The following is a 26,235-nucleotide window of genomic DNA, read 5'->3' on the forward strand; positions in this document are numbered from 1 at the left end:
GTCATCTTTACTGTGAGAAGCAATCTATCTTTTCCAGTATTGTTGATATTCCTTCCTGATACAAATTAACGTAACCCTAACTGATCTACTATACATCACTTCATTCATTCAAGCAAGCATGTGTAACTACGCAATTACTCATATCTTGATATCGGTTGCTTGACAAAACTGAACTGTTTTACGAGGTCTAAATCCCTGCACATTTGTTGCAGTATTTTTGGCTCTCCTAGTATATTTTTGATGCTGTTATTTCTATTCTACATTATAATGTCATGACAGTACATTAATTTCAGTTGCATAAAACAATGAAAGATGGAATGATTCCAAGGCAGGAGGGAGAAGAAAACAGGGTCAAAATAGTTGGAGGAGAGAAAAAGGATACATAGTGAAAAGATGAAAGAATTCTGGATGAAAAAGAAAGAACAATAAAGAAGGAAGCATTGAAATTGGTGTGTGGTCCTTAGATGACCCAAACAAAAAAAGAAAGAGAAGAATGTATGTACAGAAAAATATATATTTCTCAACATAATTTTCTTCAGCAACTTTACATTTGACCTTAAAGACGTCATTTATTTCATTCCACTGGAAATGAGGATTTTTGTCAGTTTATGCAGCCAATTCACTCCAAATTTCTTTTTTTCTATGTTTACACTGCTGAACTATGGATCTTTCTGCTGGGCAACATATGTTAACATAACAATGGCAAGAATGCAGATTTCTTATCATTATAAAGAAATGAAACTCTTTTTGCATGTTTCATTCCTGTAAATGATAAGGGTTATTTGACTACTGAATTTTTATTGTACAGGTACTTGTAAAATGGCATCCTATCATAGCTACTTTTCAATTTTACCTTGGATCTTTTGAATCTTAAAAATTTCAAACCTCCATGTTGCCACCCAATGACGATTGAGAAAAGTTTTTCCTCTGATCCTTGCTTTGACACTTGGCACTGAACTACAATGAATATTTTGAACTTTAAAGTGTCTGTAAATCATGTAGTCCCCATTTACATCAAGTTGCTTTCTGATTAAAGTCACATTTCAGTAATGTACCTCCAACCAATAGCTGGCTGCTGAAAGACATATTAAAATATTTGTTGTGTTGTTTTCCATTTCTGTTGCCATAAGCTCTACAACCTCTTCTTCCTCTTGTTTCTTTTTTTTTCCCTTTAGTTGCACAATTGCATCGCATAGTTATTATGTCTCTGTTCTCTGTACTTCACACCTGTAGAATTTAGATTGTGTCATCTATCCTATTTCCCATTTGACATACATAGATATTATCTATGAGGGGGAAGATTTGTCTGATGTGATAGAAGAAGAAACAGGAGTTGATTTAGAAGAAACAGAGAATCCAATATTAGAACCAGAATTTAATAGAGCTTTGGAGGGCTTAAGATCAAATAAGGCAGAAGGGATAGATAAAATTCCATCAGAATTTCTAAAATCATTGGGGGAAGCGGCAACAAAATGACTATTCACATTGGTTTGTAGAATGTACGAGCCTGGCAACATACCATCTGACTTTCAGAAAAGTGTCATTCACACTCTAGCACTCCTGAAGGAAAGGATATAGCGGAGATATGGCTTAGCCACAGCCTGGGGGATGTTTCCAGAATGAGATTTTCACTCTGTAGTGTGTGCCCGACCGAGTCTCAGTCTGCTAGTTCTGCAAGGTTTGCAGGAGAGCTTCTGTAAAGTTTGGAAGGTAGGAGACGAGATACCGGCAGAAGTAAAGCTGTGAGTATCGGGCATGAGTCGTGCTTCGGTAGCTCAGATGGTACAGCACTTGCCCGCGAAAGGCAAAGGTCCTGAGTTCAAGTCTCGGTCGGGCACACAGTTTTAATCTGTCAGGAAGTTTCATATCAGTGTACACTCCGCTGCAGAGTGAAAAGCTCATTCTGGTTTTCCACGTCCAATTTGGATAAAATCCCAAGGTTCTGATGAGTGCTTCAATTATTGTAATACAAGACTACTTCTGTTGGTAAACACTGAAACTTCCACTTTTATACCAAGAGAATGGCATCTGGTTGGCCAGACCACATAACGGTGGTATCAAAGAAGTGGCAAATGCTGAAATAGTGCCCTCCAAGTACATGGATCACGTTTGTGCTCACTGTCCATTGTCACTTGTAGCATCACCACTCAAATCAGTTGGTGAACTATGTCATCTTGGATTTATTCATTAGGTAGTGCTTGGTCAACATTGTTTTTTCAAAATTTCTATACTTAAGCAGAAGCTGATCAACACAGTGATCAACAATAGTCCGTACAGATTTCAATTAAATGCTGCACACTTGCAAGGAATATTATAAATCTCTGGTACTGTCTGGCAGATATTATATTTAACAGGTTGCAAAATTTCTCGAATTTTCCTGGATGACTGCCTGGTCTCTTCCTTACCTATTTAAGAGTCATTGCTGAATGACTTTACCAGTCTTTCTTGTTGTTAAACCAATGAATGGAAGGTGCACTGTGTGTTGGTCCTCCGGGCATGCTTAAATGGCGCATGTTTTGGTTTCTTTGATGAAGCTGACATAGTGGCATAGATTGAATAACCACTACTTCTGAACACCACTACAAAATGATTAATTTTGGAGTCAAGATGTACCTTGGCCAAAACAGTCCCTGTTCTATGTACACTCCTGGAAATTGAAATAAGAACACCGTGAATTAATGGTCTCAGGAAGGGGAAACTTTATTGACACATTCCTGGGGTCAGATACATCACATGATCACACTGACAGAACCACAGGCACATAGACACAGGCAACAGAGCATGCACAATGTCGGCACTAGTACAGTGTATATCCACCTTTCGCAGCCATGCAGGCTGCTATTCTCCCATGGAGACGATCGTAGAGATGCTGGATGTAGTCCTATGGAACGGCTTGCCATGCATTTCCACCTGGCGCCTCAGTTGGACCAGCGTTCGTGCTGGACATGCAGACCGCGTGAGACGACGCTTTATCCAGTCCCAAACATGCTCAATGGGGGACAGATCCGGAGATCTTGCTGGCCAGGGTAGTTGACTTACACCTTCTAGAGCACGTTGGGTGGCACGGGATACATGCGGACGTGCATTGTCCTGTTGGAACAGCAAGTTCCCTTGCCGGTCTAGGAATGGTAGAACGATGGGTTCGATGACGGTTTGGATGTACCGTGCACTATTCAGTGTCCCCTCAACGATCACCAGAGGTGTACGGCCAGTGTAGGAGATCGCTCCCCACACCATGATGCCAGGTGTTGGCCCTGTGTGCCTCAGACGTATGCAGTCCTGATTGTGGCGCTCACCTGCACGGCGCCAAACATGCATACGACCATCATTGGCACCAAGGCAGAAGCGACTCTCATCGCTGAAGACGACACGTCTCCATTCGTCCCTCCATTCACACCTGTCGCAACACCACTGGAGGCGGGCTGCACGATGTTGGGGCGTGAGCGGAAGACGGCCTAACGGTGTGCGGGACCGTAGCCCAGCTTCATGGAGACGGTTGCGAATGGTCCTCGCCGATACCCCAGGAGCAACAGTATCCCTAATTTGCTGGAAAAGTGGCGGTGCTGTCCCCTACGGCACTGCGTAGGATCCTACGGTCTTGGCGTGCATCCGTGCGTCGCTGCGGTCCAGTCCCAGGTCGACGGGCACGTGCACCTTCCGCCGACCGCTGGTGACAAATCGATGTACTGTGGAGACCTCACGCCCCACGTGTTGAGCAATTCGGCGGTACGTGCACCCGGCCTCCCGCATGCCCACTATACGCCCTCGCTCAAAGTCCGTCAACTGCACATACGGTTCACGTCCACGCTGTCGCGGCATGCTACCAGTGTTAAAGACTGGGATGGAGCTCCGTATGTCACGGCAAACTGTCTGACACTGACGGCAGCGGTGCACAAATGCTGAGCAGCTAGCGTCATTCGACGGCCAACACCGCGGTTCCTGGTGTGTCCGCTGTGCCGTGCGTGTGATCATTGCTTGTACAGCCCTCTCGCAGTGTCCGGAGCAAGTATGGTGGGTCTGACACACCGGTGTCAATGTGTTCTTTTTTCCATTTCCAGGAATGTATTTAGGTGCTCAGCATAGCTCCCTTATGAGATGAATGATGAAAGCTACATCCACTGACGTATAGGTCCATGTGTGTCAGTTCTTGATACTTAGAATGGTCAACCCATCCATCTGCTTTCTGTTCAACCAACATATCTAAGAAAGGCAACTTTCCACCTTTCTCCATCTCTGCTGTAAATCGTATGTTTGGATGTATACCATTCATATGGTTGATGAACTGCTGCAACACCTCATTGCCTTACATCCAAATTAAAAATGTATTGTCAACAAGTCTGAAGAAGCAGAGTGGATGGAGAGCAATGTTCAATGCAAATTCTTTGAAGTCCTCCATGAAAAAAAAAAAATTGCTATGGCCGGTGACAGTGGTGAACACATTCCTATTCCATCTGTCTTTTCATAATAATTTCCACTGTACAAAATATATTCAGTTGTCAAGATATGTCAAAACATTTCAAATTTCAGGAGAGAAATAGTGAGTGAAAAGCATTACTCTTTCTTCTACTGTTACCTTTGTAAAAATGGATATCACCTTGAGGCTATCCATTACTTCTCTTGGGGCTATCCTCATCTGCAATTGCTACAAACATTTTAGAGTTCTTAATATAGTGTCTACAGTGGCTGTCTAAAAGTGCGCATAATTTAATAAAATACTGTTCTGGGGGCTGTATGAGAGCTGATAGCACTAACATGTATTTCAGGAAAGTCATACAAGATTTGGTGCCTAGGTGCTTATGGTCTTAAATTTGCCACAAGTTCATCAGAGGCCAGAGTTCTTTAATAGCTTCCCCGTCTTCCTGCTAAGTACCATTGTGAGGCCTCATTTAAGATTCCAGTATACGCTATTCTCTAACAATGAGGACACTTTTTGTGATAATCTATAGCTTTGAGTATGATCTAACTTTTCATCCTCCTTCCACAATTTCAATCCTTGTTTCTCCGCCCTACTAATACTGAACTTGGGGGATTTGGCTGTTGCCAAAATCCAGCCACTAGCAAGCCTTACCTTATCCTCCTCTTTCGAAGGAAGATGCTGTGTTGCTTGTTCCACTCCACTAACAAGCTCAGCAACTGGTAGCATTTGTGGAGCTGGAGCAAAATTCAGACCTTTACTCAGAACCAACATGATAGCCTCATTGAGCTCCTTGTTGGAAAAGTTGATGACAGGCAGTGGATGCCACTGGACCTAGCAGTTCTTTGTTCACAGTTAAGTGCTAACATTCATTGTCCTGTTTCACTGTTACCTTGATTAATCATCTCATTGATGTGTCTACTCATTTCTAGTCCCATGATGAGGCAGCTAGTGACAGAAACACATGGTCAATAAACACATAAGGACTGAGCATTGGCTTTCAGTTCATAACTCACTTGATGTAATTTATCCTTGGCAATTGCATGGCTCCTCTTCAGTGAAATTTCGTTCACTGTAGTAATTCTTTTGTGCCTGAAACAGTCACAGCTGCTAAGTAATCTGACTTCTCTTCAATGCTGTCATAATAGGGTCATGTGTATATTTTTCTCTGTGATCCTTGTGGTTGTTCTGATTATATATCATCATGGATTATACAAAAGAGGATGAAGTATTCTGTTTACATAACAGAATAAACTAGGTTGCCACTAGGAACTACACTGATTCTCAGGGAATAGTAATATTAGATACTGATGAAAGCAATGTAATGTCATCATGAATTATCCAATAAGTCTGCAATGGCCAATGTCACACCAAGTAAAATCTAGGATATTAGCTATGTCTTTTCCTCCTCCTCCTCCTCCTCCTCCTCCTCTTCTTCTTCTCCTTCTCCTTCTTCTCCTTCTTAACCTCACTGTTTCAAACCATTTTCAAATATCTTCCTTCATAATTACTCAGATGGCTGGACACTGTCAACAGAGGAACTGTTGTATCCCCACTTATTTAGACATTATTTGCCAAAAAGGTAAGTGACTTGGTTATATTTATTGGGCTCTTATTGGTACATCATTATTACTGTTAAGTTCTGTGGTGGTACTGCTGTGAGTGAGGAATGGTTTCAAAAAAACTCAGAACCAAAAATGTTGATACTATGATAGTAAAGCAGAGTCATACTAACAACTTCCAGATTTGCTGAATTTGGAATTTCAATAATTTACAGGGAAGGAGCAAGGAAGATTGAACCCAAGATAATCAGTTACTGTCTTTTTAATTACACAGGCCAACGAATTTTTTAAAAACTTTTTTCACTTTGATAGCTGATGTTTATAGATTTTTATGAGATGAATCCAAATCTAGCATTAGTTTTTTTGTATCATCCATAGTTTTACAGCAATATGCTTTTTATTATACAGTATAACAATCCTATGCTATGCGGTAAACAAGGAAATTAATGAAACATTTTGTTACAACATACGCATGGTTTGCATCTACAGTAAGTTACTTAAAACAATGATATGTGTTAACAGATGTTTCACTTGTCAGCTGGAATTGGTTTTTATACTCTTTCTTGTTTTTCTTTGAAGCTTCTTGTATAGCTTTTTCTATGATGAGTCACTTGCTGAACTTCTCAGTGAAGTGACCAACAGTAGTCCCCCATCATGTTGGTGTTCCAGCAGCCTTGGTAGCGTTTTCCTTCACTAGTTTTGGATAAATCAATAAACAGCCTCCAGTATTCCTTTTTTAATTCAATATCAAACTCATTCATCAGACCAGGAATGTCTGAGCAGTACACTAAATCATCTTCTTGTTGAAAAAACTTGGAAAATTGTTGCTCTCTCTTTCTATACATGTATATGCTGGTTTCAACTGCCAATAAGGTCTTGTCTTTTAATCTAGAGCCAAGCAATTCGGCTTTTTCTTTTGTTAACCCAGATCCCTAACGAAATCATTAAGCTTGGCCTGAGTAAACAATTAGAGCTCTAGACTTTCTGTATTACAATGGAATTCATCATCATCTGGTTCATCTGAATCAGATTGTACATCAGAAAATACTTCTGTTGGAGCAGAATTTTAATCATATGGTGGTTCAGGAATTGGAAAATCTACACCATGCCCTACTGTTCAGTATTTTCAGCAAAAATGTGTTTCTATCGTTGGTCTGTGTTATTTAAGAAACAATCCTTTAAAAATGTAAAATGTATATGAGTACTACTATTGTTATTTTGAAAACACGACTCCTCAGATGTTGCAAGCCCAGTTTTATGTAATGACTAGCCAAATGTACTGTGGCGTAAAGAAGCCTTTCAGAGTTTTCTTAATTTTGAGAAAATATCGTGTAAAGTGGACTACTGCATAATTTTATTCACGGTAGCCCATATCATCACAACATTAACATCTACATCATGTGGTTGGCCTCTTCAGAAACTGATTATTTCCAATATTTCAATGCCCCAAACTGTGATGATGAATGTACTGTTTATTCCATTAAAATTACAATGTATGAAACACAAAGTGAATAGAGAAAACATCCTGTAAGACAGTAAATGACTGCAACACCAATTTAGAGGCTAGTTTGACCACCACATGGGTTTGCTAGGAGATGGTAGACGGGAATGCACCCTTTTCTAATCTTTGAATCAGCTCAGTCATCCAGTTGTGGGAAGACATCGAAGTCAGGTATTTTTGCAAAGTCTTATTAGCGGTGAGAGTCAACTATCATGGAAAACTCTCAACGCTAACCAGCACGTGAACCTCCAACATTATATCCACTGTCAGTAATAAACTGAGCAGTCAGTTAAGCTAATGTATTAAAATTATTTGCAATAAAATTCAAGTAATTATTTTACAAAATTAAGCCAACAGCATAGTTTATAACTGAGCTTTTTGTACATGGAGTAAAATTTAGAGTTCATGTACATAAGAATGTGAAAATTTCATTCATCACACACTTAATATGATTGTTATCAATACCAAAATACACTGATGTGACAAAAGTCATGGGATAGTCATATGCGATATGCACATATACAGAAGGTGGTGGTATTGTACACGCAAGATATAAAAGGACAGTGCATTGACAGAGCTGTCATTTGTACTCAGGTGATTCATGCGAAAAGATTTCCAATGTGATTATGGCCTCAGAACAGTAATTAACAGACTCTGACTGCGAAATGATAGTTGGAGCTAGATGCATGGGACATTCCAATTTGGAAATCATTCAGGAATTCAATATTCTGAGATTCACTGTGTTGAGAGTACACCAAGAATACCAAATTTCAAGCATTACCTCTTACCGCGGACAATGCAGTGACCGACACTTCCACTTAATGACTTTGAGCAGCAGCATTTGCGTAGAATTCTAAGCAACACTGTGTGAAATAACCATAGAAATCAATGTGGGACATATGATGAATGCATCCAGTAAGACAGTACAGAGAAATGTGTGTTAACAGACTGTGTTAGCAGACAATTGATGTGAGTGCCTTTGCTAGCAGCATGACATTGCCTGTATGGCCATCCTGGGCTCATGACCATATCAGTTGTACCACACTTGACTGGAAAACTGTGGCCTGGTCAGACAAGTCCTGAATTCAGTTGGTAAGAGCTGATGGTAGGGTTTGAGTGTGGCACAGATCCCATGAAGCCATGGGCCCAAGTCATCAAAGAGGCACTGTGCAAGCTGGTGGTGGCTTCATAATCATACTGACTGTGTTTGCATGGAATGCAATGTGTTCTCTGGTCCAAATGAACCAATCATTGACTGTAAATGGTTTTGTTCAGGTACTTGGTGACCATTTGCAGCCATGTTCCCAAACAATGATGTGCCATGTCACTGAGCCACAATTGTTTGCAACTGAATATTCTGGCCAGTTCAAGTGAAAGTTGTGGCCATCCATATTGCCTGTCATGAACCTTGTTGAACAATCATAGGACATAACTGAGAGGTCACTTTGTGCCCAAAATCCTGCACCAGCAGCACTTTCGCAATTATGGAAGGCTATAGAGGCAGCATGGCTCAATACTTCTGCAGAGGACTTCTAACGACTTTTTTAGTACATGCCAGACCAAGGTTCTGCACTGTGACCAGCAAAAGGAGGTCTGCCACTATTTTAGAAGGTATCCCATGACTTTTGTCAACTTCATAATCATTGCACTGTGTATAGCACGCACTTTAAATATGTTGCAGTAACCATAGAATCAGAATGAAACCACACAGTTTTGGCACCATTCTGATAAAAGGGGAACTAAAATATAGGTACAGAGCGAGAAGTTACACAAATAATGTAAATTTAGTTAAAAGATGACAAAGAATATATATACTAATGCTGTTACAAATACGGCAAAAGTTGAGGGAATTACTGAGGTAAGTATCAAAATTTGAGTTTTCAAAGTTGGATTTTCTTAATCTGAAGCTTAAGCCGACACATGACTTAGTTTTCACTTTACTATCATCTTATTTTCCCAATTTTCCATCTCAATTTCAGAATATGAGGCACTCTGCTCTGAAAGGTCATATTTTAATTTTTTCCTAACATTTGTATGACATAAATCTTCTTATAAACGTAGTTATGTTTATTTGTCTTTGTTCATGTTCAAAGCATTTTTGTCAACCCTAGAAAGAGAACTAACATAGAAGAATTGTCATTTCTTATTAATTTAGATGATGGACAGTTCCAAAGCCAAATATCATTTCTGAACTGTGCTTCAAGAACTGGAATATATGACAGAACTCTGGCATTTACACTCATATGCTACACAGTGGCACAGGGTAAATACAGATGATTACATTTTATTGAAAAATTAATTGCACTGTAGAACATGAAGAGCATGGCTGAAGAAAAATAAATAGTAATGATGATAACAACAACAACAACAACAACAACAACAACAACAACAGCAATAAGAAGTTCAAATTTTTATGACACACCTGTATAACTTCTGGTGTAGGAGTCCTGGCCTGTGGGACTTGAGGGGGGGCACTCTTTAGCAGCTGTCCGGTGGGGGAGGGGGGTGCGGGTGCCCTCCTGCGGGTTGACCCACCAACTGCTCCTGCAGAGGAGGATGTGGGCGCAACTTCAGTCGAATGACTCTCAACTTCTCCGTCCACGCTCTGGAATGAGGCACGCGGGACGTCCACTCACGCTACACCTTACTGTTCTCATATTCTTAGTAATTAAGTATCTATAACTTATGACATATGAAAGTGGCACTGTCTATTTTCCACATGGTAACCACTTTAATATGTGCAACTCATGTGGACCACCTCACTATCTCATCCCAGAAACGCTATGACTCTTTGAAGCTTCATTCATATTGAAATTCAATATAAGATATAATCTATGACTTAAATAGACAATATGAAAAACTTCCTATGCTTTTGCTCTCTAAAGAGCTTAGCAATGTAGGCTAATAATTCTTACAGTCTCAAATTACATTTGGTCTATTTTAAATACTTGTACCTTTCCTGTTCTAATACGTAAACTTCCAAAACACTCACCCACTGTATCAGGGACTGCACGAGAAAGCAGACTGGGTTACCCGCACTTCGGATCACCTCAACAGCTCTTTCATGGCTTGCATGGCGTAAGTCAATGCCATCCACTTCCAGAATTCTGTCTCCAGTCTACAAAAAATTAAGTAAATACAATAAAACAAGGGAGAAAATCACTCAGCTCTCATATGACTTTTTCACACTGAGGAAGACGTACCTTAAGTTCACCTGTGCGACCAGCTGGACTTTGTGGCAGCACATTTTTTATGAAGATACCTGAGATGGCAGACCCACTGTCTGGCCCTGCATTGTATAAATCAACCTGCAGGTAAAAGCAGAATTTTACTCCACCAGAACTAAGCCAAAGCCTCCCCAAATAAAATAATTCCACATATATGGCTGACACAGCTTTTCTATTTTTAACATGTTTACTAATACTATACTACTAAAATTACTGTATTTATTGAGGGTAGTAGTAGTAGTAGTAGTAGTAGTAGTAGTAGTAGTAGTAGTATGAATCAAAATATTGCACTTTATTTTATGAAGCTCAAAATAGTAAGTCATGAAGCACATTTAGATACTAATACCTTTGCAGACCAATGCAGAGTGAGCTGCTTGAACATCCATCATAGTTGATGCTGAGTGCTAGGTCATTTGAGTCATTAATGATTTTCTTAATGCACTGATTGTTTGACATGTTTAAACAAATTGAATTGTGAAATGAGACATGTGATATCATAGGTAAATGAAAAGAACATGAGACCACATGGTATTCACCACTGGTAAATGTATTACAATTACAAAAACTTCAGGATGGAAACAAGGACACAATAAACAAAAGGAAGGAAAGATAACCACTCACCTGAAATGACTGCTGTGTGGCACAGAGGCATATGTAACAACACAAATGACACTACCTTACTATGTGGGTGCGTACACGCATGCACGCATACACAAACACAAACACACATTTATATGCATGCATGGGTTCAAGAATTTGGGAAAACTGACACTACCTTATAGAAGAAATCATTTCTGATGAACTATTTTGTCCCCTTACATTATATAACATTCTTGTATAGAAGTAAGTGGTCACTTAAATATCTGTAAATGGAAATAAGTAGTTGTACACATTTATTTGAAACAAATTTTGAGAACAAATCCACCAACAGCCAGGCCAATGACCTCCTGGAGGTGTAATTTCACTGCTCAGAGTACCAGTACTGTACCTTGGAAAGGACAAACTACAAATATGATGACCAACACTAGGAACAGGTCTAAGAGATGAAAAAATAAAAATATTCTGAGAAATAGATCATAGAACATAACATCCTTTAATAAAAAAAATAATCAAGAGCCTATAGAAGAACTGAAACATCATGAAACCTCAATACATAGTATCCAAGAGACTTAATAAAGGGTCAAATGGCAGAAATAATATGACTAGTACCTGCTCATTTATAGTGGAGTCAAGAAGGAACCAAGAGTTGAAGCAGAAGTAGGGATATTTATCCACATGAAATACAAAGATGTTATTGAGCTGTGCCAATACGTCTTTGAGAGAACAGTTTAACTAAAACTGAAACTGGCTCATCATGAACTGAGCATTATCTCCATGTACAGCCCTGATGATTGTAAGCTTACAACAGAAAGAGAGGCTTCCTATGAGCAGTTACAAGAAGTTATCAATATGATACCTCCAAACAAACTTGCAGTCATAATTTTATGCTCATACTGAAAATAGTGTCCATCCATGGGGTTAAACAATGATTCAATGAAGATTTTCTATACGATAATGGTGAGATTACAATCAACTGACGCTCAAGCAATTAACTGAGAATAAATACTGTCTTCTATGACCACAAAGAGCAGTACAAAAATATTTTTCAGAACACAAGAGATCATAATTCTATAAAAGATTGCATTGTTACAAAGAGGAAAATCCATCCTCAGTCAGTGCTAGATGTTAGAATTTAAACTCTGCCAACACATGGCGTGATCAGAGTCTACTCGTGGTGAAAAACAGATTGCATGTAGGAAGGAACAAGACCATCAAAGAACCAACCTTAAAAGAAGAAAAATTTAATAAGTGTTGGTATGTTAATAGGCACAACAAAAAACACACAAACACACACACAAATTTCAAGCTTTCGCAACCCAAGGTTGCTTCATCAGGAAAGAGGGGAGGAGAGGGAAAGACAAAAGGATGTGGTTTTTAAGAGAGGGGGTAAGGAGTCATTCCAATCCCGGGAGCAGAAAGACTTACCTTAGGGGGAAAAAAGGACAGGTATACACATGCACACACACATTACCATCCACACATATACAGACACAGGCAGACATTTGTAAATGCAAAGAGGGTGGGCAGAGATGTCAGTCAAGGCGGCGATAACATATTACACCTTCTGGTGACTAACAGACCCGAACTATTTGAAACAGTTAATGCAGAACAGGGAATCAGCGATCATAAAGCAGTTACTGCATTGATGATTTCAGCCGTAAATAGAAATATTAAAAAAGGTAGGCAGATTTTTCTGTTTAGCAAAAGTGACAAAAAGCAGATTACAGAGTACCTGACGGCTCAACACAAAAGTCTGGTCTCAAGTACAGATAGTGTTGAGGATCAGTGGACAAAGTTCAAAACCATTGTACAATATGCGTTAGATAAGTATGTGCCAAGCAAGAGCGTAAGAGATGGAAAAGAGCCACTGTGGTACAACAACCGAGTTAGAAAACAGCTGTGGAAGCAAAGAGAACTTCACAGCAAACATAAACATAGCCAAAGCCTTGCAGACAAACAAAAATTAGTAGAAAATCCTAAGAAATTTTGGTCTTATGTCAAAGCAGTAGGTGGATCAAAACAAAACGTCCAGACACTCTGTGACCAAAATGGTACTGAAACAGAGGATGACAGACTAAAGGCCGAAATGTCTTTTTCCAAAGCTGTTTCACAGAGGAAGACTGCACTGTAGTTCCTTCTCTAGATTGTCGCACAGATGAAAAAATGATAGATATCGAAATAGATGACAGAGGGATAGAGAAACAATTAAAATCGCGCAAAACAGGAAAGGTCGCTGTACCTGATGGGATACCAGTTCGATTTTACACAGAGTACGCGAAGGAACTTGCCTCCCTTCTTGCAGCGATGTACCGCAGGTCTCTAGAAGAGTGTAGCGTTCCAAAGGATTGGAAAAGGGCACAGGACATCACCGTTTTCAAGAAGGGATGTCGAACAGATGTGCAGAACTATACACCTATATCTGTAACGTCGATCAGTTGTAGAATTTTGGAACACGTATTATGTTAGAGTATAATGACTTTTCTGGAGACTAGAAATCTACTCTGTGGGTATCAGCATGGGTTTCAAGAAAGACGATCGTGTGAAACCCAGCTCGCACTATTCATCCACGAGACTCAAAGGGCCATAGACCCCGGTTCACAGGTATATGCCGTGTTTCTTGACTTCCACAAGGCCTTTAACACAGTTCCCCACAGTCATTTAATGAGCAAAGTAAGAGCATGTGGACTATCAGACCAATTGCATGATTGGATTGAAGAGTTCCTAGATAACAGAACACAGCATGTCATTCTCAATGGAGAGAAGTCTTCCGAAGTAAGGAAGTAAGAGTGATTTCAGGTGTGCTGCAGGGGAGTGTCATAAGACCGTTGCTATTCACAATAAACATAAATGACCTTGTGGATGACATTGGAAGTTCACTGAGGCTTTTGGTAGATGATGCTGTGGTGTATCAAGAGGTTGTAACAACGGAAAATTGTACTGAAATACAGGACGATCTGCAGCGAATTGACGCATGGTGCAGGGAATGGCAATTCAATCTCAATGTAGACAGGTGTAATATGCTGCAAATACATAGAAAGATAGATCCCTTATCATTTAGCTACAAAATAGCAGGTCAGCAACTGGAGCAGTTAATTCCATAAATTATCTGGGAGTACGCATTAGGAGTGATTTAAAATGGAATGATCATATAATGTTGATCGTCGGTAAAGCAGATGCCAGACTGAGATTCATTGGAAGAATTCTAAGGAAATGCAATCCGAAAACAAAGGAAGTAGGTTACAGTACGCTTGTTCACCCACTGCTTGAATACTGCTCAGCAGTGTGGGATCCATACCAGATAGGGTTTATAGAAGAGAGAGAGAAGATCCAAAGGAGAGCAGCGCACTTCATTACAGGATCATTTAGTAATCGCAAAAGCATTACAGAGATGATAGATAAACTCCAGTGGAAGACTCTGCGGGAGAGATGCTCAGTAGCTCGGTACGGGCTTTTGTTAAAGTTTTGAGAACATACCTTCACTGAAGAGTCAAGCAGTATATTGCTCCCTCCTATGTATATCTCGTGATGAGACCATGAGGATAAAATCAGAGAGATTAGATCCCACACAGAAGCATACCGACAATCCTTCTTTTCATGAACAATACGAGACTGGAATAGAAGGGAGAACCGATGGTGATACTCAGGGTACCCTCCGCTACACACCGTCAGGTGGCTTACGGAGTATGGATGTAGATGTAGATGTAGAAGTACAGACGCAAAGATGTTATTGAATGACAGGTGAGGTACAAGGGGTAACGGGAAGAGACAATGTATTGAAGGGCAAGTTCCCAGCTCCGGAGTTCTGATAGGTTGGTGTCAGTGAGCAGTATCGAGATAACCTGGTGCCAAGATGTGCTAGCCATGCACGAAAGCATGTTTAGCCACAGGGTGATCCTCATTACCAACCAACACTGTCTACCTGTGTCCATTCATGCAAATGGACAGTTTCTTGCTGGTTATTCCCACATAGAAGGCTTCACAGTGTGGGCATGTCAGTTGGTAAATCACGTGTGTGCTTTCACACGTGGCTCTGCCTTTGACTGTGTACACCTTCCGGGTTATAGGAATGGAGTAGGTGGTGGTGGGAGGGTGCATGAGAAAGGTTTTACACTGGAACGGTTACAAGGGTAGGAGCCAGAGGGTAGGGCAGGTGGTTTGGGGATTTCATAGGGATGAACCTTGTATTTCCTTTCATCTTTCCCTCTCCTTCCCTCTTTCCTGATGAAGCAACTTGGGTTGTGAAAGCTTGAAATTTGTGTGTGTGTGTTTCTGTGTTTTTATTGTACCTATCAACATACCAACACTTTCTCATTTGGTAAGCTACAGCATCTTTGTCTTTTATATATATGTAAATAAAGTTTCATATTCATATGTCTTAAAGTTTATTAAATATATGCATTCGAAATATGTATATTCTAATCGAAACACCCTGTATTCTTTCTCAGAGTTCAGTGAATATCTCAAATATTAAGAGGAAGGGGGATTGGAGGAAGCATGATCTGGACCTGATTCTTATTAAAATCTGTAGACAATTACTGTAAATTAAGAATTTATTTATAATATTGTATGCTGTGTATACTGAGAACAACAAAAAGCAAATAGTGACACAATAAATTAATAAATAGGCTTAAAATTTGTATGCTTACCTTTCCACCAACAATACTGATACCAAGACTGCAGTTAGGCTCCCGCAGTACTTCAACAGACCTCTCTGGTCCCCAGTGCTTTGCCAAAAGCACTGATGGAGACGAGGCACCACGCTCCACGGCTGATGCAGAAGGCACCTGTGTCGTCACAGTCATGCTGACTGATGGACTAATTGTTGCACTATTAGGCAAACTCTCCTGCTCACACGAGTCTCTTTTCTGTCTATTCAAACTACAAACACTATCTGCACTGGCACTTATTGGTATCGTAGGGTCCACAGCTTTATTACAAAAGTCTGTTGCTGACTGTTCACAACGTTCAAGCAAAGGTGATAATTCAACACAAGAAGAGTACTCTGATTCACTCACAATACGAGTCACTGTTGTGCTCACAGGACTTTCTGCCTTTTTAGTCTGTTGAGGTTTGAGAAGTCCACTTTGCACTTCAAGGGCGTCTGCTGCTTTCTGTATATACGGCGAGCTGCAAGGGAAGAACTATTACTAACAATAACTTCTTGAGTTACGATATCAGAACAACCAACAATGATGTACCAATACAATTACACAAGGCAAGGACATCAATACACGAGGTGGAATATGCATTAATATAATTACATAAAAATCACAAGAGGGAAAAAGAATAATAAAAAAAGAGACAAAAGAGGACACATGAATAAAAAGTTATGTCAGCCATCTAATTGAAAATGCAGCTAATGAAGTATCTGAAAACATTTGGCAGATAGTTCAATGAAAATGGATAATCGTTAAATTTATAGAAGACTCAATAACTTCAGTTCAGTGCTTCTTGTTGAGTTTCTCACGCTTTAAATCTATCTATCTATCTATCTATATCCGGATCCCGCTCCACCTACTGCCGCGTCTGGGTGCTGACAAGTCCTCTCCATTTGGCTCACTCCTCCCACCAGTTTTCTTCCTCCAATTGCTGCCAGGTCACACCTCTCCTTTCCCCAGATATTCTCACTCCCATTTTCCACCGTGTTTTTGGGTGCCCTCTAGGTCTTTCATCCATCTTTAGTTCTTCCTTAATTTTGGGGAGTCTCTGCCCATGCATCCTCTTAACATGCCCATACCATCTTAATCTCCTTTTTTCAATTTCTTCTCTCATACTTTCTTGTTTAAGGTCCTTTCTAATCTCTACATTCCTTACTTGTCCATTCTTGTTTTTCGCTTAACTGCTCTGAGAAATTTCATTTCCCCTGGTTGCAGTCTGCTCCAGTCCCTTTCTATCATTGTCCATGTTTCTCCACCACTGGTGACAATAGGGAAGTAATAATTCTTATACATAAGGAGTTTTGCTTTTTCTGAAACTTCCTTATTCCAAATCAGGTGTTTGAGTGTGTATGCTGTCTATTTCAGAAGAAGGCCTTCTTGGTGAAAGCTTATGTGTTTAGTAGTCATTTTGTTGTGCCTGTCTGCAACTCAACGTCTCTGCTAAAATAAATAAATTAAATTAAAATGAAGATTAGGAGCAATCTGCCTTTTTCTTAACATTGTCATTATTCCAGCCTGGATTTTCCACTGTTAGAAAAATATATTTTTAAGTTTTTGAGGCGACATAGAGATCAGAATCTTGATTAGAAACACTCATATACTACAATTAATTAATAAATTATTTTGGCTGCATTTGCAGGTTTGAATGAATAATTTTTGTTATAAGTTTTAAAAATGAAAACATGTATATTTCCATTCACTAGTGAATTATGGATTTTGGGGAGTTGAGGGAGGGAGGAGCATCTCAAATTACAGTTGTCAGAATACAGGAGTGGGTTTAAGAATTACACCTGGTGTCAATCATTGAACATCTTGCGAATTCCTCCCCAAAAAACTTGGAATTTTGACAACTGTTTCACAGTACATACCTTTATTCACATACTTAGTCATTACCAATATTTCTCTTTTCTTAAAGAACAGTGAAAATCATGAATACTGTATAATATTGGGGCCCAAAACAACCTCTACAAAGACTTCAAGGGCACAGAAAGTATATTAGTACAGAAAGAAGTCAAATGTATGTGTTCGGCAAACTGCCAGAACATAACAAGTATCTTATTGGTAACACGATGAAGTTGAAGAACAGATTAAAGAATACAACTCCACTAAAAAATTCTTCACAGAAACTCATAAAACTTATTGTTTAAGGTTTATGGTAATTAATATTAGCATTTACTACAACAATACTTCTAATGTTAACTAATTTCATTCTATTGTAGTTAAATACAATATACCCACTTTGCTTCTTTCCACATATAGATGAATGGGATAGTGATATGGCTAATGTAATGTAACATAACAATGAAGTGAGAAAAATTGAAATACTAAGAGGTAAATTAATAGTAAAAATAAATAATGATAAATGAACAATGGAACAGGGGGGAATATAGACAAAGAGTGGAGGACATAATGAGTTACAGACACTTAGCAAGAAGTTAAGGGGTGGTGACTATAGAAGTGAAAAGGAGTGGGAGAACAGAAAGCTGAAAATGAGAACATGGAATCTGAAAGAAGTTTATCTACTTTTCTTACCTACGTCACTTTCGTACAACTTCACTGCCACTTGAATTGTCAAGGGCTTTACAATGCTTAAAACACTTTTTAAATTTCCTCATTTGTTTGGATACTATGAGTGAACTGGTGTACACAGCACACTACAATACTAGGAATTATTTTGTGGTACAACAGTAGGTTTATAGCAACACATTTTACATCCAGTTCATTCAAAATATTTACAATTTGTAGGCATCACAACTTGATCTCCACACATGTCTCTCTCAACACCCTGTATTCCAAGAATTTTTCTTTAAGTTATTGTCCTCCATCCCTTCTTCTTGAAGTACTGGTCACACAGTCACATTTTTCCTTCCTTACAACTAAACTATCTTATATTTTCTCCCAAATAACAAAAATAATTATATGCTTTTATTTCCTTATATACTAGTATATTTTCCATGCCAGTCACATACCTCTATTCCTCTTTTACTCTGAGCCCATTCACATTATTCCTAATTCTACAACACACTACCAAAACCTGCAACCTTTTGTTTTTGTTTTGGCTTACCAAAATTTATTTTCCATTCAAGTGCAAATTATACTGTATTTAACTTATTTAAAGATCAGTCCCACATCTTTCTTTCACTTCGTTGCCAGACTTTCTTCTATTCATCCTTCTCTGCACACTGAATTAAGAAACAACTGTTTGTCCACAAAAGCATACCATTTTTCTTTAAATAAGCCATTACTTTTAGTATGTACTTTACTGTATGATTTTTTTCATTCTGGATTTCCATTTTAGACTTTGAAATTACAAAGCTATTAATATTATAGTTAATTAGGAGTAAAGGAGATCACTCAACAACAGAAGTGCTGAGCCTTCTACATGCAAAAAGAGAATGAAAACTTTAGCAGCCATAGAAAGAAATCCTTCTATGAGCAAGAGTGTATGTGCATGGAGGGGGGGAGGGGGAGGGGCATTGGATTAGCAGAGATTGAGGCCACGAGGATTATGTAAGTGAAGAATGTGCGGGAGGATGGAGAGAATGGGGAAGATTTTGGGTAGGGTCTCCCTCATTTCTGGGCACGATGATAGATAATCAAAGCTCTGGCAACTGGTTCATATATTTTGCCAGGAAATGAAGAACATCCTATCCAAGATTCTCCCCACCATCCCCATCATCCTACACATCTTTCACCTCCCCAACACTTCCCCTTCCTCTGCCCTGTCACCCTCTCCCAATCCATGCCTCCACATCATCTTCTTGGTGTGCTGAACCATACTAGCTTCAGCACCTGTGTGCCATATGCCTAGCCCATGCACTTGCCATCTCTCTGTCCTGCATTTCTAGCCTGAAAACCTGCTGCCTACATCTGAACCACTAGTTACTCATTCCCAATACTTTGTCACACTTCCTGCCTCTTTCTCTGTCTAACCACCCTACCAGACACAACCCCCACAACCATCCACATACCGAACTGCAATCATGGCATTATGGCATTGTCCATGTCCAGCCAGCACAACATAGTACCTCATAGTACCTAATGCGTGCAGAGAGGGAGAGAGAGAGAGAGAGAGAGAGAGAGAGAGAGAGAGAGAGAGAGAGAGAGAGAGAGAGAGTGTGACACACATTCATTTTGTTTTTGCCTGTATATTTTTACTCCTACTTGTCCCACGATTTCTTCCAAAAGTCAGCAAAGTTTTTGTTCTCTTTAGCATGTGAATGTCAACGACTCAACACTTCTGCTATTCAGCTAGCAGTCTCTGTAACTCATAAATTATATAGTTTGTGCCAGAACTCTCCTTCCTATTAATATTATACTTAAAATTGTCAGTTTTTGGACTTTTTGTTGCAAGTGTTACTAGATAATTTTGAAACATTTATACATATATATTTTTTTCAGATAATCACTGCATGTTGTGCATTTTACCAGCATGCTTATTTAATCTATATGATAGTTCAGGTTTATGATATATGTTCACATAATTTGTTTAACTATTGTAAAGATAAGTGACAATGTTAAATGCTGTGAAATGAAGCTTGCACACTAATGTGAAGCCTACTTACCGATAGTAGTCAGGAAATATCCTGGTAGTACAAAGGATGCAGGAAATAAAGCATAGTTTTTACAGCATAGCCAGAAAGAGAGAGCATGTGTGATAACATTGTGATTAGTTGCATGTGAAATACACTAGGCAAATCTATGAAGTGAGAGTGAATAGTGAGGCATCTATTGGGCACAACAGACTTTTGTGAATTGTAATAAGCACAAATGTATGAATACATCAAGCCTACTTTAATGTCACAATACAACATTTTGAAACAGAAGGAAAACCTGTAATTATATGGAGGACTATCGATTATAATCAGTCTATCACAGATAATGCAATCTATCACCACTTTAGGCAGAAATACCATACTACTGTGCACTTTTTAAACTATCATGTTAAGAGATATAGTAACAATTTTCAAACTTTTAATCAGAATCTATGTACCCCGTAGATATAATTGTAGAATATCTTAAGTTATTATGTGAGCTATTTGGAACTGTGAAACATACCCATGTTTAATTACACCAACAATTCTGGTTATTCCTGGCAATACATACATTGTGCAATATAAATTCTAGTGAGCATTAGTTATTAACTGGTTCAGAGAGTGAAACTTTGGTCTTTAGTGACTACATGTCTGCATAATGAAATTAATATCGAGGAATTGCTCTATGTGTAGTGCAAGCTGATTTCACAGATCACTAGCAATAAATTATTTCCATATCACGTCCAACAGAATTTAAAACATTTTTGTTTACTTCATAACTGTTTATATTATTTTTAACAGTATTATAATTACATTTATATTATTTCTAAAAACAAACACATCATGTCAGTAACTTTTCTGCATTAATTTTTGCCTTCTTGATGTGTTCACAGATTATCAGTCCCATTATGTTGATTTAAAACATAAATAAAGAACATTAGTTTTAATTGACTTTGTGAATAAGATCACAGATCCTCTGAGAAAAGGGCAACCATTAAATCTGACATACTTTGAAATAGTCTGTTCTTGTACAGTAGCATAAACAGAAAAGAACAAAACTACAGGAATTATCCAACCACTGTATCCATCAGCCACAAAATGAAGAAAGGAATAGTAATATTAATTGCTGGTGTTTCACCTAGAAGTCCTACAGCATTGTACCACAGCTACTTGCCCTACACTTGTATTTCTTCTATGGGTTGCATATGCCATCCTCATCCTTATCATGCACATCTTAAACATTCAAGTAAGTAAGAAACTTTCAATAGGCTTGGCTTTAAAAAGCTGCTGTTCTGTCATTACTTACTTCATTTAATTACTGCAGTACTTCAGCAACGCATAGTATAGATACTCCCCATCTGTACCAAACTAGATGCAACCATATTACAAATCAGTTTAATTATTCTGCTCTTACAAATAGTGTGCACTATAACCTGTGCAAACTATAGCCTATTATGAACCTGTAACATTGCTATCAATAGCATTAAGCTGTTATGTGCAAGTGATGAAAGCAATGCAAAAATGAACCGCTGGTTTGAAAATAGTGTTCTTTTCACTGCAGATATTGTTGTTGTTGTGGTCTTCAGTCCTGAGACTGGTTCGATGCAGCTCTCCATGGCACTCTATCCTGTGCAAGCCTCTTCATCTCCCAGTACCTACTGCAACCTACATCCTTCTGAATCTGCTTAGTGTATTCATCTCTTGGTCTCCCTCTACGATTTTTACCCTCCACGCTGCCCTCCAATATTAAATTGGTAGTCCCTTGATGCCTCAGAACATGTCCTACCAACCGATCCCTTCTTCTCGTCAAGTTGTGCTACAAACTTCTCTTCTCCAGAAATCCTAATCAATACCTCCTCATTAGTTATGTGATGTACCCATCTAATCTTCAGCATTCTTCTGTAGCACCACATTTCAAAAGCTTTATTCTCTTCTTGTCCAAACTATTTATTGTCCATGTTTTACTTCCATACATGGCTACACTCCATACAAATACTTTCAGAAATGACTTCCTGACACTTAAATCTATACTCGACGTTAACAATTTCTCTTCTTCAGAAATGCTTTCCTTGCCATTGCCAATCTACATTTTATATCCTCTCTACTTTGACCATCATCAGTTATTTTGCTCCCCAAATAGCAAAACTCCTTTACTACTTTAAGCTTAATTTGACTACATTCCATTATCCTCATTTTGCTTTTGTTGATGTTCATCTTATATCCTCCTTTCAAGGCACTGTCCATTCTGTTCAACTGCTCTTCCAAGTCCTTTGCTGTCTCTGAGAGAATTACAATGTCATCAGCGAACCTCAAAGTTTTAATTTCTTCTCCCTGGATTTTAATACCTACTCCGAATTTCTCTTTTGTTTCCTTTACTGCTTGCTCAATATACAGATTGAATAACATCGGGGACAGGCTATAACCCTGTCTCATTCCCTTCCCAACCACTGCTTCCCTTTCATGTCTCTCGACTCTTATAACTGGCATCTGGTTTCTGTACAAATTGTAAATAGCCTTTTGCTCCCTGTATTTTACCCCTGCCACCTTTAGAATTTGAAAGAGAGTATTCCAATCTACATTGTCAAAAGCTTTGTCTAAGTCTACAAATGCTAGAAATGTAGGTTTGCCTTTCCTTAATCTTTCTTCTAAGATAAGTCGTAAGGTCAGTATTGCCTCAAGTGTTCCAGTATTTCTACGGAATCCAAACTGATCTTCCCAGAGGTCGGGTTCTACTAGTTTTTCCATTCGTCTGTAAAGAATTCGTGTTAATATTTTGCAGCTGTGGCTTATTAGACTGATAGTTCGGTAATTTTCACATCTGTCAACACCTGCTTTCTTTGGGATTGGAATTATTATGTTCTTCTTGAAGTCTGAGGGTATTTCGCCTGTTTCATACATCTTGCTCACCAGATGGTAGAGTTTTGTCAGGACTGGCTCTCCCAAGGCAGTCAGTAGTTCCAATGGAATGTTGTCTACTTCGGGGGGCCTTGTTTCGACTCAGGTCATTCAATGCTCTGTCAAACTCTTCACGCAGTATCGCATCTCCCATCTCATCCTCATCCATTTCCATAATATTGTCCTCAAGTACATGGCCCTTGTATAGACCCTCTATATACTCCTTCCACCTTTCTGCTTTCCCTTCTTTGCTTAGAACTGGGTTTCCATCTGAGCTCTTTATGTTCATACAAGTGGTTCTCTTATCTCCAAAGGTCTCTTTAATTTTCCTGTAGGCAGTACCTATCTTACCCCTAGTGAGATAAGCCTCTACATCCTTACATTTGTCCTCTAGCAATCCCTGCTTAGCCATTTTGCACTTCCTGTCGATCTCATTTTTGAGACGTTTGTATTCCTTTTTGCCTGCTTCATTTACTGCATTTTTATATTTTGTCCTTTCATCAATTAAATTCAATATTTCTTCTGTTACCCAAGGATTTCTACTAGCCCTCATCTTTTTACCTACTTGATCCTCTGCTGCCTTCACTACCTCATCCCTCAAAGCTACCCATTCTTCTTCTACTGTATTTCTTTCCCCCATTCCTGTCAATTGTTCCCTTATGCTCTCCCTGAAACTCTGTACAACCTCTGGTTCTCTCAGTTCATCCAGGTCCCATCTCCTTAAATTCCCACCTTTTTGCAGTTTCTTCAGTTTTAATCTACAGGTCATAACCAATAGATTGTGGTCAGAGTCCACATCTGCCCCTGGAAATGTCTTACAATTTAAAACCTGGTTCCTAAATCTCTGTCTTACCAGTATATAATCTATCTGATACCTTTTAGTATCTCCAGGCTTCTTCCATGAATACAACCTTCTTTTATGATTCTTGAACCCAGTGTTAGCTATGATTACGTTGTGCTCTGTGCAAAATTCTACCAGGCGGCTTCCTCTTTCATTTCTCTTCCCCAGTCCATATTCACCTTCTACGTTTCCTTCTCTCCCTTTTCCTACTACCAAATTCCAGTCACCCATGACTATTAAATTTTCGTCACCCTTCACTATCTGAATAATTTCTTTTATTTCATCATACATTTCTTCAATTTCTTCGTCATCTGCAGAGCTAGTTGGCACTGCAGATAAACTGAGTCTTATACAAGTTAGAGCCAAATAATCTGTAGGAATGAAAGAGTATTGGCTCTGTTTCTACAAATTAACGAACATTTGGTTAAAAATTGCCTCAGATGTAAAGTAAATCAGTGATGCATGCCATTCACACTTTTAAAGAAGTATTCAAATTATACCTGCCATACTTCCTCATAAATTCAAGTTATACTATTCAGCACATCATTTGACAATGGACCATACAGGTGAAAGGGAGGCATTATATGCTTAAACATCTCATGATCTAGTAGTGTGGTTTCAGTTACCTGAGACTGCGGCCATGTGTGTGAGTTGTGTTTGTGTGAGTGTGTGTGCAAACACATTTGTGTGTCTATTGTTGACGAAGGCCTTAGTGGCTGAAAGGTGTAATTGTGAGTCTTTTTGTTGTGCCTGTCTGCGACTCAGCATCTCCACTACATGGTGAGTAACAACTTTTCTTCTCATAATATCATGATCTAATAGCTATGTTACAGTTGGAATATAGATGCTGTTACCATGTGCCTTTCCAATCTGGGTAGGTTGCAAGCCTCAACAACACAGATAATTCTATCATAGGTGCAACCACAACGGAGGAGTACCTGCGGAAGTGCCAGACTAACCCACAGATTACAAATTGATCAGTAGCCTTACCAGTAGTAGCAGGGGCATCAGTTTGGATTATTGACTCATCTGGCCTTGTAACATTAGCCAACATGGCATTGCAGTGCTGATACTGTAAACAGGAGCATGTGACTCTACTGTGTGGTCTAATGATGATGGCATTCTAATGTTCAAAATGTTCTGGAAGTAAAATAGTCCCCCATTCAGATCTCTGGGTGTGGACAACTCAGGAGGTGCTACCATTACGAAAAATATGACTGGCATTCTTCAGGTCACAGTGTGGAACATTAGATCCCTTATCTGGGAGGGTATCTTAGTGAATTTAAAATATGAAATGGATAAGCTGATGGTAGACATAGTGGGAATTAGTGATGTCTGATGGCAGGAAGAACATGACCTCTGGTCAGGTCAGTACAGAGTTACCAACAAAAAAAATTAACAGGGGTAATGCAGGAGTAAACCTGATAAAGATTAAGAAATAGGAATTTGGGTAAACTACCATAAGCAGTATTTTAAACATATTATCATAGACAACATGGACGTAAAGCCAACAGTAACCACAGTAGTACAAGTTTATATGCCAAATAATTGTGCAGATGAAGAAGAGTTTGAGAGAATTGATAATGAGAAAAAGGAAATTATGCAAACAGTTAAGACAGATGAAAATTTAATTATGGGTGTCTGGAATTTAACAGTAGGAAAAGGAAGAGAAGGAAAAATTGTTGGAGAACATGGTCTGGGGAAAAGTACTGAAAGAGGCGCACCTGGTTGAATTTTGGACTGAGCATTATCTGTAATCATCACTGGTACTTGATTTAAGAATAACAGAAGAAGGTTGTGCACCTGGTGAGACTCCATATATTGGAAGACTTCAGAGTGATTCTATAATAGTAAGAGATTTTGAAACTACATTTCAAATTGTAGAATATTTACAGGTGTGGATGAGGACTCTGGTCACAATTTATTGGTTATGAAATGCACACAGGAACCAAAAATGGCAAAAAGTTAGGAAACTAAGGAGGTGGGACCTGGATAAACCGAA

The 26,235-nt window shown here is 39.0% G+C and overlaps 1 protein-coding gene across 7 annotated transcripts in view; it reads right to left on the reverse strand.

The window, feature by feature from the left end:
• The window catches only part of LOC126365733 (multiple PDZ domain protein), a 2,074,088-nt gene that overhangs the window by 1,081,246 nt on the left and 966,607 nt on the right, over nucleotides 1-26,235 (reverse strand). For 5 of the 7 annotated variants that reach the window (XM_050008182.1, XM_050008184.1, XM_050008179.1 and 2 more), the window contains 5 exons: nucleotides 20,528-20,548; nucleotides 15,951-16,431; nucleotides 10,681-10,785; nucleotides 10,470-10,595; nucleotides 9,900-10,082 (listed from right to left, as the gene is read on the reverse strand). In XM_050008182.1, the coding sequence (XP_049864139.1) occupies nucleotides 9,900-10,082; nucleotides 10,470-10,595; nucleotides 10,681-10,785; nucleotides 15,951-16,431; nucleotides 20,528-20,548 (916 nt within the window). The remainder of the gene's footprint in view (nucleotides 1-9,899; nucleotides 10,083-10,469; nucleotides 10,596-10,680; nucleotides 10,786-15,950; nucleotides 16,432-20,527; nucleotides 20,549-26,235) is intronic. The other 2 variants (XM_050008180.1, XM_050008183.1) reach the window with 1 other exon arrangement.

Source organism: Schistocerca gregaria, chromosome 4 (assembly GCF_023897955.1).
Source record: "Schistocerca gregaria isolate iqSchGreg1 chromosome 4, iqSchGreg1.2, whole genome shotgun sequence".
Classification (NCBI taxonomy): domain Eukaryota; kingdom Metazoa; phylum Arthropoda; class Insecta; order Orthoptera; family Acrididae; genus Schistocerca; species Schistocerca gregaria.